Genomic DNA, 15,705 nt, shown 5'->3' with positions numbered 1-15,705 from the left:
GCGAGCGCAGCTGATGCATCCAGAGCTCTGCCTGGCGACTCTTGGCTACGTGAGCTGGCTGTGGTGCAAAAAACCTGTAACAACACTCCACACCCATCAGCCTTAGCTGCTAAAGCAACTCTGCTATCTAAGGAGACTGCGCTCTAAATAAATGCTTTGCATGGCTCAGTTTTTAGTTATCTGTAGGGTCTGGGGCGGTGGAATGGTAGAGAGGGAAGAATGTGCTTAGAAATACTGAAGAGACCAGCTGCCATGGCAAGGAGGTAGCAGTGACCTTCCAGAAGTATAACACTGCAAGAGGGAGTGCTTTCTAAACCCATGTGCAGTTGGCATCCCCTGCTTCTCCATCTGTGTCCATCCAGGCATCACGTATTTCAGCTGACCCCTTGTCAACACCGAGCTCAACAGGAAAAAGGGAGGGCAAGCAGAACAGGAAGATGGTGTCCACGGCCCAAAGGATGCTCAGAAGTTGAAGCAATTCATATTTAGTTAGTGGAAGAATGGTAACTTTCAAGGGAAATGTAACAGGGTATGTGTGAGTGTGTGTGTGTGTGTGTGTGTGTGTGTGTGTGTGTGTGTGTGCACATGCATGGGTGGGCATGCATATGGAGGCCAATGGACAAGCTTGGCTGTTAACTCAGGTACCATCTACCTTATTTCTTTGATACAGGGTCTCTCAGTAGCCTAACTCATGGACTAGGCTAGGCCAGCTTCCCAGTGAGCTCGAGGGATCCATCTGTCTCCACCACCCAGTGCTGGGATTAAAGGATATGTTATCAATTCCAACTTTCTGGCTTTTCTACATGGGTTCTGGGAATCCAACTTGGACTTCATGCTGTTAAGACAAGCACCTTACTGGCTGGGCTACCACCTCAGTGCCTGGAAAGAGAATATTTTGGAATCTCATTAAATCTAGCAATATGCCAATAATGTGTCTTCTTGCTCATAATGAAAATGAGCAGAGAAGAAAACCAGTCTCCGCCACCAACAGCGCACTGTGACAGGATGGATGCATTATGCTGGCGAGATGATTTGGAAGACCCACCATGGAGGAAGAAATGGTAAAAGACCAGAATAACAAGCTGCAATTTCTAAAAATAAAATGACAGTACTAGTAAATACTCAAAACAATGCTGGGAACAGTCACATGTGAAAAGTGTTGCATTTTCAATTCAACAACCCCACCTCCTGGGTCAGTGTCTCTTCATGAACCTTCAAGACCTAATTTACAGTAAATGAGCCCTGTTCCTTCCATCTTCACCGCAGTATAAGGAAAAGAATCCCCTAGGTCACATGATGTAGGGAAGGATGAGATTAAAAGATGTATTTAATTAAAAGAAAGAGATGGTCATTTCTCATGCTTTTAAGCAGCTGATCTTGCAGTTTGATTAGAAGTTTAAATCAAGGTTCTAAAGCTCAGGCAGCCAAGGAGGACCCAAAGGAGAGCAGATGGGCTCCTCCATCCTCCCCAACAAGGTCAAGGCCAACACAAGCATCTCCTCTGAACTGCAGGCTGAGAGAGTTCAGAGCTGGATACACCGCAGATGTGCCTTCCACACCCCAGGCTGTGCACCTTAGGCAGAGCACTGACACCTGCAGCCCTAGGACCATGTGGCATGTGGTGGTGTTCCCCACCCCATCTTCCTGCCCACACCTCTGCAAACAGTCCTTAAGCAGACATTCCAGATTAGCCACTTAGAGCATTCCCTGTTTTCTTCCAGGACCACAGGGAACATGTTTGCCATTACGGACTTCCTACCTACTTCTTCAACATCACTGATCACAGAGCTTAGCACACAGTGGGTGGTAAGGGACTAGTTTACAAATGAATGAATGAATTAATGAGTGAGAGTAAAAGAAGGAAAGGAGTAGAGGGGAGAGGAGGGGATAGAAAAGGACAGTAAAGAGGAAGAGAGGAGAAGGGGGAGGGGAGAGAATAGAGGGGAGGACAAGAGAAGAGAGGCGAGGGGCGAGGATGGGGAGGGCAGGAAAGGAGACGGGATGCAGGAGAAGAAGGGAGAGAGAGGGAGAGGGGAAGGAGAAGACAGAGGGGAGAGAAGCAAAGCTAGACTCTGTGTTTATCCCTCCCTGTGTTGTGAAGGCCTTACATGTCTACATCGGGAAGAGATGACGTCCTAACCAGCAAAGAACAGAAGAAAACCCAGGATGCATTCGATAGGGAAATGGCAGGAGAGAAGACGGGCTAGCCCACAGAGAAGCTGAGATATGTTCTTATTAACTATACTGTGAAATACTGGCACAGAATTCAGCAGCTGAAACAGAAGACCACAAAGGACCACGCTCCTTGGTCCTTTGGGCTGAGACTCAAGCTGGGCACTTCTTGCCTGGAGTACCCCTGGCAGCTACAGGCAGAGCTTTCTGGACTGAGTCACCAGAAGTGCTGTTCAACCAGGGGTCTTCTTCCCAGCTGGGAAATCCATGACTGGGTGGCCTCTTCTGCATGTGGCTGGTCCACATGGCTAGCTTGGGCCTCCTCAAAGCCCGGAGGTCCAAGGTGTGTCTGGACTTTGTATACGATAACTGGCTTTTTTCATGGGTGACTCTCCATGGAGAGGAAGGGGTGTCTTAGTGTCTTGAGGCTGGACTCCAAAATTAACATGCCTCCACCTTTCTACCTTCTTGTGGTCTAGGGAGTCACAGAACCTGACCAGATACAAGAGAAGAGGGCTTAGACCAGCTTCTTCAGGTGTCCAACAATTGGCAGCCATCTTTAACCTACCCCAAGGTATGATCTAAGCAAGAAACTGCATAGAGCCCTGTTGGGTAGACGTGTCCTGAGACAGTCACTCCTCCCACCCAATCAGTCATCTTCAGTTGCATGAGGGGGCAGAACTAAGGACAGATGCTGAGAATGCTGGAAAGCGCTAAGGATGCTGGGAAAAAGTGTAGGGTAGTTGCCATCTTGGAGTGGGGTGCATGGACTGCGGGCGGGACATAGCGCTGGTGGCACAGATCTCAAAGCTTAGCCAAGATATGGGAAAGAACCCACTGGCATGCACACCTTTGTAAGTCACCCCCTCCTGGATGTCATAAACTATGCAAAAACCCAAATAGAAGATATCCTGTCAGTTTTGTCAGCCCTGGGATCTCACTGAGCTCTTGAGGGTCTCTTGGGAAAATCTGGCATGACAAGCCATAACCAGCATCTGCAGGAGTCTCAGCCAAGTTCATTAACATTACTTGCTTGTTAAAATATAAAGCATGGATGTGATGCACATGACAAACTGGGCAGGCAGCAGGGCGGTGTTCCTGTATTCCCATTTCTCACTGGGATCTGCAGAGAATGCCACTGGCCTGGTTCTTCAGGACAGTGGAAGGAGAAGAAAAGCGAAGGGAGCAAGCAGGGAAAAGTAGGAACAAGCTTGCTGGAGTCTCGCCTTGCAGAAGTGAAGTGGGACATGAAATTGCTCAACTCTCAAGACAAATTCTGCTGTGTGGTTTCCATAGCCGCTGTGGTCTTCATGGCCATAAGTAGATGCACTGGGCACCTGCCCATCAACAAGGCGAGGCCACGGTGTCGCAGGCCAGCTCACTGGGCTAGGGTCTAGCGCAGAGCCAAAAGAATCCACCATCGCATTTTGAAGTAATTCTTAAAAAGAAGACTGGCAGCCGACTCTGTCCTCAGCCTGCATAAAGCTAAGGAAAACTGGTAACTTCCGAGGCAAGGAGATCCCACAGAGAGAGGGAACAGGACTGTGCTGGAGTAAAGTGGTACACGGCTTCTTGATAGAACAGCACAAATATTGAACAGAATCTTCGTGATTAACATTGACCAGAAACCAACTTGTTACTCGTTAAGAGTGCTGGAGACCCCAGTGAGTTAGCTGAGAGGGATTTACATCAATGCCCAGCAGCCCCCAGAGGCTGTCTCCAAAGGGGAATTTAGAGGACTTTCCCCTATAATTCTAGAAGCTTCTTCCTTGGGGCTTGGAGCGATTTCTGTAGTTGCTCTAAAGACCCTTGAAGACACCAGCCAGGTTTCCATCGAACCCAGAGCCAGAGCCGTTCTCTGAGGGCTTGAGGGCCCGCACCTGCAGAGCGGCGTCCTTCCTGACCTCTGCCTCACTAGCATGGAACCGTCTCATCTCAACCACCTTGTCAGGAAGCCCAGACCAGAATGCAAGCCACTCCTCACCTCTGGAAAATTGCTGCCTGCGCAACTCAGTTCTCTAAACAGGATTACGACTCCTTCGCCTACCGAAAAAGCAAAAGGTTTTCAAGCACGTGAGAAACTTTTTCCATACAAGTTGTTTAATCGGTGCAGAAGACCTGATTTGAACAGAGCTCCTACCCTGTCCCGGCAGGCCACACCACAGGCCCCTCATGCTGCCTCTCAATGTCACAAGCAACATGAAGCTGACATCTGACCCAAGAAATCAGGGGAGTGGGGTGGGCCAAATCCCCGGGCAGGCCAGTTCTGGGTGCAGGATGAGGGAGGGGCCACTGCTCCGGCCCTAACCAAGGAGGGTACTTTAAACCACTCAGCCATTCTGTTCTCTTTCCGCTTTTCTTTTTTCCAACCTTTCGGTCTAGAAAATCACTTGGCTCATCTGAAAACGCCATGCTTCATAGACAGACAGAGGTGGTGTCCAGCCTTCGGAATGTGAAGGAAAACCCATTAGGGTCTCTAAATTGTTACATTGTTTCTCTTTTGACAAAACAATTGATGAACAGAACCTGAGGTCTCTCTGTCTGCTGCCTGAGGTGGAGTTCCAAAGGACAGGGAATTAACATTTATTTTCCTAGCTCAAGTTATTTCAGGGGCTTAGAGAGAGCTTAAGTAGCATCTTAAGTATAATTTATAACTTCAGATTTTCATTTTCTGATGTGGGATATCGTTGCTTTGTTCAGGTGACCTAGGCAAAGTTCCATGTCAGAGGGAAAAGAAGGAAAGGATGGGGGTGGGGGTAATGGAGAGTGAGACAGAGGAGGGAGGGGGAGGGAGGGAGGGAGGGAGGAGGGAAGGAGGAGAAGGAAGGGGAAGTATGGATGGACCTACAAAGAGGTGTGTGGCTTCCTGCTTAACTTTGAAAAGGAGTGCACTGAGGGCCACAGAGATCACACAAACCTTTCAGAGACTGTTTAACTCCATCCATCATGACACCTTCAAGACTATGATTCCAGACAATACAGTCTTATTAACCCCATCCTGTCCTGTGAGCTCAGAACACAGCCTATTCAAGTTACCAGCTTCTGAACGCATCCTTAAGCAAGAGAGAATGTGGGGTTCAGTACATGGAGAGAGCCTGACCCATTTGGACTGCAGACTCGACAATCAGAGCTCATTCTGCAAGTGACTCGGAAGGGTCCTGACTGTACTTCCAAGGATCCTCACCTATTAATCCTCCCGCTTTGCCAGGCTGAGAGAAAGCCGTGCATGAGGATGATTTTACATCAGGCTGATCTATGCAGATGAAGGGAATTATGAGTAGAGGCCAGCAGATCTCTACTGCCATTAATAACACATTATGAGCATGTGTGCTCTGAAGATTGGAAGCACTGAATTTCTCCAGGGTATTACCTGCTCATCAAAGTTACTACAGGGCTCAACAGAAAAGGGCAGAACAGTTTTGAAAAGTCACTCTGATCACTCAGGTTGATGGTAATAAATCCCGTCAGAACGATTCCCTGAAATAACCTTCACATAGAATCTGTTCACTTGGTGACAATATCACGCCCGGGCAGGCTTGTTTGCAGACCCCAATGGTTTAAAGGCCTGGCTTAATAAGCAATTCCAATTTCATTCTTTCCCCATCTGGATCAATAGCAGAAGCAACCCTGCACATCCATCCCTTCCTCCTAGAAAACAGATTCTATAAAGGGCTTGGAGTCACCAGACAAAGGACTCTCCTGAGTTTCAGTGACTCATTATGTACACACACACACTCACACACACACTCAGTCACTCACACACGCACTCTCACACTCACACACTCCACACTCACACACACATTCAGTCACACTCACACACTCACACTCACACACACTCAAACTCACACACTCCACACACTCACAGTCACTCATACTCATACACACACACTCAGTCACTCACACTCACACACACATTCACACACTCCACACACATACACAGTCACTCACACTCACTCTCACACTCACACACTCCACACACACTCATTCACTCACAGTCACACACTCCACACACAGTCACACTCACACACTCTCACACACACACACTCACACGTACACACTCACACTCACACACTCCACACACAGTCACTCACACACACAGTCACACACACTCTCACACACTCCACACATACACACACCACGCGTGCGCGCACACACACACACACACACACACACACAGATTGCTTCAAATAAGGAAAAAGAAAAGAAAGCAGGAAGGAACTCAGGTGGAGAGCAAGTGCTTTGGGTTTTTGCCCTGAAAGCTTGGTGTGTTCGTGATGTTCCTGGCTGCACTCAGAGTCTATGGGTTGGAGCCCCAGGCGTCTGTGGCTCAGGTTTTACTGCAGTAGCAGGGACAGATTTAAGGCTTAGTGGTCTGGGAAATATCACACAGTGTGGAAATTGACGACTTCACGGAGGGGAGTTTTCCATGGCCAGGTGCAGTCTGAATTTATAAGCAGTACGGGTTTGAGACATGCTGTAGGTCTATTTTAACTTATCACTGTCCCTTTGCAAAAAAAGCGTATGTTGGCACTGTATTGATATGTGTGTGGAGTTGGTTCTCTGGTGCAGGTTAGAGCTGCAACCTCCCCCACCCTCCAGATGCATCAATGTGCCTCCCCACACCCCAACACCAAAACTGCATCCCAGGAGGCTTGTGCTGTCCCTATCCCCATGTAAAGCCTAGCACACCCATGTGACTTCTGAGGGCTTCTTGGGGCACAAACACTGTACTTTTCTAGAAATCACATCTCTTCCTCAGGCCTTCCGTGCTGGCCATCCTAGGCACAAGTTGCAAAGTCACCTGGGCAGACCTCCAACAATGGCCTTCTCTCCTTAGCATGGAAATGAGCCCTGGGTCGCCTCTTGCCCACCCCACACCCCAACGTGTGGCCTCATACCACACATTTGCACAAATCAAACAGTGGTGGATTAAACAGATCTTAGGCACAATCTGCCCACGTCAGTATGTGGGTCTTGAAAACCTGTCATGCACCAAGAACAAAGGAGAGACTGTTGATGGCTAGTGGGCGATGTAACCAGAGGACAAAAGAGGTAAAGAGCTCTGGGAATCCACATTCGAATTCTGTTTCCTATTTGAAGCCTCACACTTGGTTTAATGGTAGTGTATATGTCTGTCTGTGTACAAAGGTAGATCCTTTTCAATCACTCTCCACCTACCTGATAGCAGAAAAATAAGAAAATTACTGTGTGTAGACCAGTGGGTGTATTCCCTCCAAATTCAAAGATAAAATAAACTTGAACTCCTATGGTTTGTACTTTAACCAAAACAAGCGGAAGACGGGACCTTGAACATTTGAACAGCCCACTCGGGTGAAATTGCACATTGTCTCTACAAATCCTTAAAACCACTAGAAATGTCTCAGGTCACAATGTCTTTCTCAAAGAGGAGGCATGGAGCCTGGGCATTTTTCTATGTCACTCATGGGCGTCAAGGAAGGTCCAGTTCCAGGGTGGCCAGCAGGTGGCTCGGCCCCATGCTGCCCTTCAGGGTATGGAGTTGCTCCTGGACCGGGTGCTTTCCTTGACTCAAGCAGCTTTCTTTGCCTTTCACCCATAGAGCAGCAGGGCCCTTCAGGAAGGTTATTATTCATGAATCTCTCCTTGGGATTGCACGACCCCAGCAGCCGCTCCCTGCCAAGTGTTCTTCTCCTTCCATGTATCAATACAGAAATCTAACCCCCAAACTGTCCCTGGGTGACCAACATCAGGATACACACAGAGAGAGGAAAAAATACATTGTTTTGCCAAAGAAAAAAATTCTGAGTCCAAATAGGCAACTATTGAACAATCTAGATTCAGAAGCAGTCTGCATTTATAAATATGTTTCAATTTAATTTTGCTGTCTAGACTGGATGGGTTTGTCATTTGAGCTATGAACTATTGTTTCTCTCAAGTGGAAAGTTACATCAGGAACAATGAATTCCTGGGTCCGACTCAGCAGACAACTGAGTACACAGAGTCCCGGAAATCTCTGGATCATCCAGGTTCTAATGCATTTATTTTATAATTTAAAAAAATTATATCCTGAGCTGGAGAGATGCCTCTGTCCAGAAAAGTACTTGCCACACAAGCATGAGAACCTGAATTCAATCCCTAGAAACCGTGTAAAATTTCAGGGTGTGGCAGTACACTCTTATAGTCAAAACTCTGGGGAGATGGACACAGGGGAGGGCCCTGGGGTCCACTGACCACTCGGCCCAGCTGACCCAATGAGTTCCAGATTCAGTGAGAGACTGTGTAAAGAAACAAGGTGGGCAGTGACTGAGGATGGTAACTGGGGTTGAGCTCTGGCCTCCACACACACAGAGGTGCACTTGCACACACATGAACACAAATACATACACACTCATAGAAATCATAATTCTACTATTTGAAATGCCTGCCACCCTACTGCAGATGGTTGGTTATACAAAATCTTGGAGATATAGGCTGTGCTGTGATGGCATCTCAGAATGAGGAGGGCATCGGGGGCATCCTGGATGGTATGTAATGGTTTTATGTCATATTTCACATCAACAAATAAGATGGTGGCAGTAATAAGTATTACAGGAAACCTGATCCAGCCATGGTATTCTCAAGACAGTTTCTGTAGCAGAGTGTCAGCAGAGCCCAGGGGGCAAGTTCCCTCTGACACTTTGATGTACCTTTTATTCTGTGACAGAGATCACTTCAAGACCCATAGGTCACCCCCAAATTCATCATGGCTTTCCATGTTAAACAGAGGCCTCAACTAAATTCATATGTGGAACACCAGAGTGCTGCCTGACAGAACTAAGAGAATTTTGAAATCCTCCATTTGATATGAGGCGACTGCTAGCCAAAGCTGATAGCATCTTGCATGTGTCTGTTCTCATGGTCCTTGCTCCTTTAACACGTGTAGGAAGCCTCATTTGATAGTAACAGGAAACACACATGAACACGACGGGTCTCCCTAGATAACTGTATTGGCAGAGTAAAATAATTTGGATTTTAATGCAATGTAATATTAAGCTAAAACAGAAATTCCAAGACCCAGGGATTTGAGAAAAAGAAATGAAGAAACAGATTCCTTAGGAAAATGTGCTCTATCCTATTTCTAAATTTTTTAATGTGTATTCTCTGAATGTATGTTGGTGCACCCGTTTCATGCAATGCCTGCAGATGTCAGAAGAGGGTGTCGGATCCCCTGGAACTGGAGTTAGGGCAATTGTTACCTGCTATATGGGTGTTGGGAATCGAACCCGGGACCTCTGCAAGAGCAGTCAGCGCTCTTAACTGCTGAGCCATCTCTCCAGCTGCATTCTAAAATTTTTTTAACTTGGTCTTTCTTGGGTTTTTGCTCCAAAGAGCTTACTATTATAATAGATCATGTACAACGATAGTGTATAGAAGCAGTTTTACCTCAAAGTAAGGTATACCATGTTAACAGTAATTTGGCTTTAAACAGTGCCATCATCCTGTAATTATCAAAGAATTTCTATTCTCTTCTTCTAGCTTGAAGAAAATATCTTTTAATATCTAGGATTATATAATGAAAGCCTTGTTCATAGCATCTCAAATTTTCCATTGGATTAGTTTTACACCTCTGAAAGAGAAACTCTCAACTTCCACTGATGCAAACTGACTTTCACCTGGAAGAAATTCCAGCTTTTGAACAGCAAAAAGTTGCATCTCTCTAAGAGCTGATCATTCCCTTGGGTACAAAGCACTAGGCATGAAGTTGTGCCCCAAAAGGTCAGTGAAACACCAGAGGAAAGCCAGCGTGCAGACAGGAGAGCTGGCGGGTGCCTCGGCCACCACTGTGCCTCATCTGCAGGTTCCAGGCTGCTCAGGTATCTAGGGTATCACATTGGAACAGGCTGGCATCCTCAAGATGTGAGCCAGGGACCCTGGGGTGTCTACTTCCTTTGGGGGAGTCCATGAGATTAAAGACACTGTTGATCTTATGAGAGATATTATAAAAGATGTAGTTGGACTATAAAAGGTTTTATTCTTTTTAAAAATATCTGATTTGTTATTTTATTTTTCTTTTATGTGTATGAGTGTATTGCCTATATGTATGTAAGTGTGCCCATGTCATATAATGCCTAAGGAGGTCAGAAGAGGGTGCTGGGTCCCCTGGAACTGGAGTTACAGATTTAGCTGCCATGTGGGTGCTGGAAATCAAACCTGGATCCTCTGCAAGAACAACCAGTGCTCTTAACTATTGAGCCATCTCTCCAGACCCCTGCTTTTATTGTTTTTAAAATCTTATCCTCTCCCAGGCACATGGTGGAATTTTCCAGAAGCTCTGCATCACGTGTAACAGCCTGAACACAGAAGCAGAGAAGAAAACCTATCTGACCTCTGTTGGTTAGACTCTTGTCCGTAAATACATTTGGTGATTTGAAAACTGGATGAGTTTTCGTAAAGAAAAATTCCTTCTGTTAACATGAAGTAGGCTTATTACTTTCAATGAATTAATAAGCAAACGAAATTGCTCTGTTTTCATTCCTAATGTAGATATGCTCAGTAGACAAACCAATACACACAAAAGGTCTGGGAGCTCATCAGGCACTCTTAAGACTAGAAATAAGTTATGGCAATAAAACGTTGGGGGACCAACATAGTCAAGGATCTCTGCGGAGTCTTTGGACTGACAAACCTATGATCCTTATGCTGTGAAAGTCACTGAGCATGAGTGTGGGTAGACAGGTGACTGTGAATGCGTGACCCGGAGGATCAGCCACGGCCGACAGCTAGATGCTCCCCTATGACAGGCAGTCTGTCCTCATTTAGAACCGATAGCTACAACCTCCTCCTTTGCTCCATCCCTCTACTTTCTGACATCTGGCCAGTATCGCACATACTCCCCATCCTACAGAAGAGACAGAAATGCTCTGTGCAGAAAAGGAGGCACCCTCAGACTAGGGAAAGACCTGCGTCCTTCCTCCCCATCACCCACTCTGAGGAGGTCCCTGTCCACACAGCAATGAGGTGGCCCTTCTACCTCAGTACCCACTGCTTTAACCCTGCCCAGTAGGACCAGGACAACACAGAGGGATGTTCCCCTACTTGAGTCTTGCGTGCACTGGATCACAGACTTACCACAGCGAACACATAGTGTTTTAGACTCCTGAGGAGTTTTGGCATTTGTGTTTGAGATCAACATTACCTACACTTTGATGGACACCAGCATGAATTTCATCCCTTTGGAGGCAAGAGGGGTTTTCCACAAAAGGAGAGTTCATTTTATAACTCATAAAAAGTAAGAACCCCCAGAGCCGCACTGCAGTCCTTGGAGCTGTAGGTAAGGGAGTTCATTATTCTGTATTGTCCTCTATCTGAACCACTTGGGTTAGGGAGCTGGTTCTCATCCATACCTACAACCCAGCTCTCACACACCAATGTTTGGTTTCTATAGATACATGAAGCTTATAACCTAAGGTTGTGGTAGAGCCTGGAGAGATGAGAGGCGAGGACTCAGCACCAGTGGGATCTTGTCCGCTGGTGAGCCTTTGTGGTGAAAGCAACACGTCCACCTCAACACCACCCCCAGAACTAGCAACTGGGTTCCGGGTACTCAGAAGGGTGGAAATCAGTCTCCCACCCTCTCCTCAGGAGTGGAGCATTTCACAGTTTGCAAAGCACTTATCTCATTTGATCTCATTTTATCCTCACAACAACTCGGGTGGATTCTCACCAACCCTAATGAAGAAAGCGGAGAACTATATTCGCATTGCATTGTAATTATCATGTTGCCCAAAATGGGAGTCTTCTTTTGGGAGGGAAACTGTTCTAACCACCGCATTTAGCTTGCTCAGTTTTCTTTGTAAAGCCAGACCACAGGGCTCTCTGTAAGCTGCTAAAAGCCACTCTAAACTAAAGCACAGACCTAAATAGTAAGCTGATTTGGATGGAACGCAGGGGAAGGCACCGCCAGGAGCTGTGCACGGCCCCAGGGGATGCAGATGGGGATGGGGAGGCTGTCAGACCTTCCACGCCATCTTACCGTTTTCTCCCGACGTCTTGTCTTTTCCGTTGGTCGCTCCAGCAGCTTGTCTCTAAAAGCATTAAAAAAAGAAAGAAAAGAAAAAGAGAGAAGAAATGATCAGAGATGTATTTAGGATTTTTCCCTCTTTTATTGACTCATATTTATCTTTTATTAACTTACATTTATCTTTTGTGTCACACTCAGATTTATGTCCCTTTAGCTCACAAGTTTTAAAGCACAGTGCTGGTGAGATCACAAAACAGTAGGTCCAGGAGAGAACCTGCTGAAATCACCCACCACCTCCCTCAGCCGTGCCCACCACTGGCTGAATGCAGCTCGGAAGTCACAAGGAGCCGGCGATGGTTGATTGAACATAGCCCCATCCCAATAGGAGAGGGACGACCAAGGCTTAGTACCAACCACGGGGCTGCCGAGACTAGCCTCTCACTGGTCTGTTCTTGCGCTGGACACCAGGCACAGGGCTAACAACTGAGCAACCTTGATGCTGATAGTTTCTCTATTGCTGAGTCATTCTACCTACCGTTGTCTGGGTCTGATCCGAGTATTTCCATCCTGCCAGTTTGGCAAGAAATATGATGTTTCTACGAGATTTTTTTTTTATTTAATTTGTATTCTTTGAAAGTTTTATACATGTATGTAGTGAATTTTAGTCATCCTTAATTAAACTCAAAATGAAGAATTTTAAGGTCAGATTTGCATCTTTCAGGAAGATTTCCTGAGAAGTCTCAGGATCTCTGTAAAATGCATCACACCTAGAAAGAGAAAGCTCATCTCTTCAAAGCTTAGCATGACCTCTGCACATAGTCTTGTCCACCGAGGCCAGTTCCTTCTGTTACCAAGTGTTTGACTGTTATCAGAAAATACCCAAAATGCCCAAAGAGACCTGACAAAAACTGTAAAGACTCTAACTTCCAGGAGAAGAAAATGAGGTAGGTAGGAAGCTTGACTTGTCCAAGGTCAGGGAGCTAATGAGCGGCAGGAACCTGGGCTCCATGCTCAGAGGATGGTGTCCTGCGGAAATCAACACTGACATAACCACAGAAGAAACCACCAAAGGTAACCCCACTTGGAAATAGCAGTAGCCTCAGAGTTTATATTTGGGTCCAAGACTTCAACCTGCAAATCGTCTCCTATCAGGGGGAACTAGTGCCCTTTAGTACTCAACGTTATCATGAGGAATTCTCGGGTCAATGGTGCCTCAGTACATGGATCGTACAGGAAAACCTTGCATATAGGTTCTGAATACTAAATAGATATTAAATAAATAGAGTCAATGATAAATGTGGATGTTAATAGAGTTCAGTGTCCTGTGGACACCTTCTGCCCTGTGCACATAGATGATAGCCCAGGAGGGCAAAATACAGCCTCTAGGGTGTCACCAACACCCTCAGCCCATGCCCTGGTCAAGGCAAAAGCAAACACTCAGCAGGTCAGGGCTGCTGGACTCCATCTGTGAGGTAGGCACCACTCTCTGGAAGGAACACGGAGAAGAGGTGAGGTGACAGGTTGGAAAAGTCACGGAAACACTGCTCCTTCTTTGTATTTATTTGGGACCTTTGAGTTTCCACAATGCCTCCTGCCTGCATGCCCACCTAAATACAGGGTCATGGTTCCCAGCCAGACATCAATTGTCCCTAACGTGGTATCCCGCCACCACCTAAGAGAGGTCAGCTCAATTGAGCCAGACAGTACACTTCTTGTCTAGAACAGAATTTCAAGTACCAACACCCATTTCCTCTTGTCTGTCCTTATTTGGATGCTGTCTCTGCTCCTCTGTTACACAGAGCATATGAGTCCATGGCTCCCAATGGAAATCTAATTTCCATTGAGTCAGGCCGAGTCACTGATGGAGCTGCTGCCCTGGGTGGTGAATGACTCCACTATCTAAACCCTTCCCCGAATAATTTATAGACGGGGTAAGAAAGAAGACTTGCACAGAATAAAAGGGGGATGTTTTAGAGAAGAATAAGGCCAAATTAAAGGGAGCACAGTGTAGAATGGGTTCGGGCTCAGCCACTAGTTTGAAGCACCTCAAACACGACCCCCTTTTAGATGCCACAAATGCCACCTGGGTCCACAAAAGATGGCTCCTCAGAAGCTAGAGAGAGACTGAAGGAAATGTGCAGAAAAAGAGGCATCTCCCCCTTCGGTATCTCTAAGACAGGGCTTTTGTGTCAGCTCTTGTTTGGGGAACGCAAAATGAGGCTGACAGATGTCATGGGAGATGGTGTCTCAGATGGGAAAATGATCTTGACATAAAAAGCCAGTCTCTGAAAGCATCTTGTTTCAGACTTCTCAAAGACCCAGGGACATTTTCAATGGAAGGCTGAGTGCAGTGGAGTGGGGGTGCTGTCCCAGAGCTGTCCTATCACCAGAGGCTGGTCCTCACACACAGACATTTTCCTATACCGCCCACATGATGTGACAAGTATGCTTGAACTAAGATGTAGAGGGTCCAGGCCAGGCCCTGGGACTCTCAGGCCTTGACAACACAGTGAACTCTGACAGCATCTTTAATGAGGTAGATGCTCTCCTGTGTCCTAAGACACAGAGAGAAACTTGCTCAAGGCCACAAAGCTGAGATGTGTCAGAGCCAGAATTCAAACCCAAAGGCCAGGCTCCCCATTCTTTGTCTTAGCCATGGTTTAGAAGCATCTCTCCACACTGTGTAGCACGTCTCTCCTGAGGGACCACCACAGCTGGGGAGAGCAAAGGAGTTCAGGTCTAAGGCTAACGTGGCCTCATTAGCAGCCACAGGTTAAAGGTACAGAGGACGTGTGGCTAATGGGAGGAAGCAATCAGTGAAGGGGTGAATTTTAGAATGGCTGTGAGACTTTAAAGTTTACATAACACAAGTACCAGAGTTAGGCTATGCTGAAATAAGTGGATGTGTGGCTGAAAGGATGGATGATGGATCAATGGATGGATGGATCAGTCAATGAGGGATGGATCAATACGTGGGTGGATGGAGGAATAGATGGATGGATAGATGGATGGATAAATCAATGAATGGATAGATGGATCAATAAATGGATGAATGGATAGATTTGTGGATGGATGGATGGATGGATGGATGAATAGTGGATAGATGGAGAGATCAATGGATGGATGGATGGATGGATGGATGGATGGATGGATAAATCAATGAATGGATAGATGGGTCAATAAATGGATGAATGGATAGATTTGTGGATGGATGGATGGATGGATGGATAGATGGATGGATGGACATATGGACAGATGGATGAATGATGCATAAGTAGATGATGGATGGTAGCTGAATGGGTAGACGATAGATATCCGAATGGATGTGTAAGTAGATGGATGAATGGATAGACATATAAAGGTCATTCTTGAAAAGACGGTGGAGGAAATGGCTGTTTTTCATGAAGGGGTGTGAGTTCATACGCTTGGAAAAGCATCTGTATTTTCTCTCCACTCCAGCCTCATCCCAAGAGATGATCTGGCTCTTCTTCTCATCCTCCACCATCTCCAACTCTGACATCATCATCCTGAGTCTGTACTGCCCACTAAACAGA

General features: G+C 46.5%; 1 protein-coding gene across 1 annotated transcript in view; it reads right to left on the bottom strand.

Moving 5' to 3' along the window:
• The window catches only part of Pcp4 (Purkinje cell protein 4), a 62,979-nt gene that overhangs the window by 19,147 nt on the left and 28,127 nt on the right, over positions 1-15,705 (bottom strand). Inside the window, exon 2 of the mRNA XM_008826923.3 lies at positions 12,164-12,215. Coding sequence (XP_008825145.1) covers positions 12,164-12,215 — 52 coding nt within the window. The remainder of the gene's footprint in view (positions 1-12,163; positions 12,216-15,705) is intronic.

The sequence above is a fragment of the Nannospalax galili genome, unplaced genomic scaffold (genome assembly GCF_000622305.1).
Source record: "Nannospalax galili isolate Female #2095 unplaced genomic scaffold, S.galili_v1.0 scaffold192, whole genome shotgun sequence".
NCBI classification, from domain to species: domain Eukaryota; kingdom Metazoa; phylum Chordata; class Mammalia; order Rodentia; family Spalacidae; genus Nannospalax; species Nannospalax galili.
The sequence above is the reverse complement of the archived record's forward strand: the minus strand, read 5'-3'. Positions and strand labels throughout refer to the sequence as shown.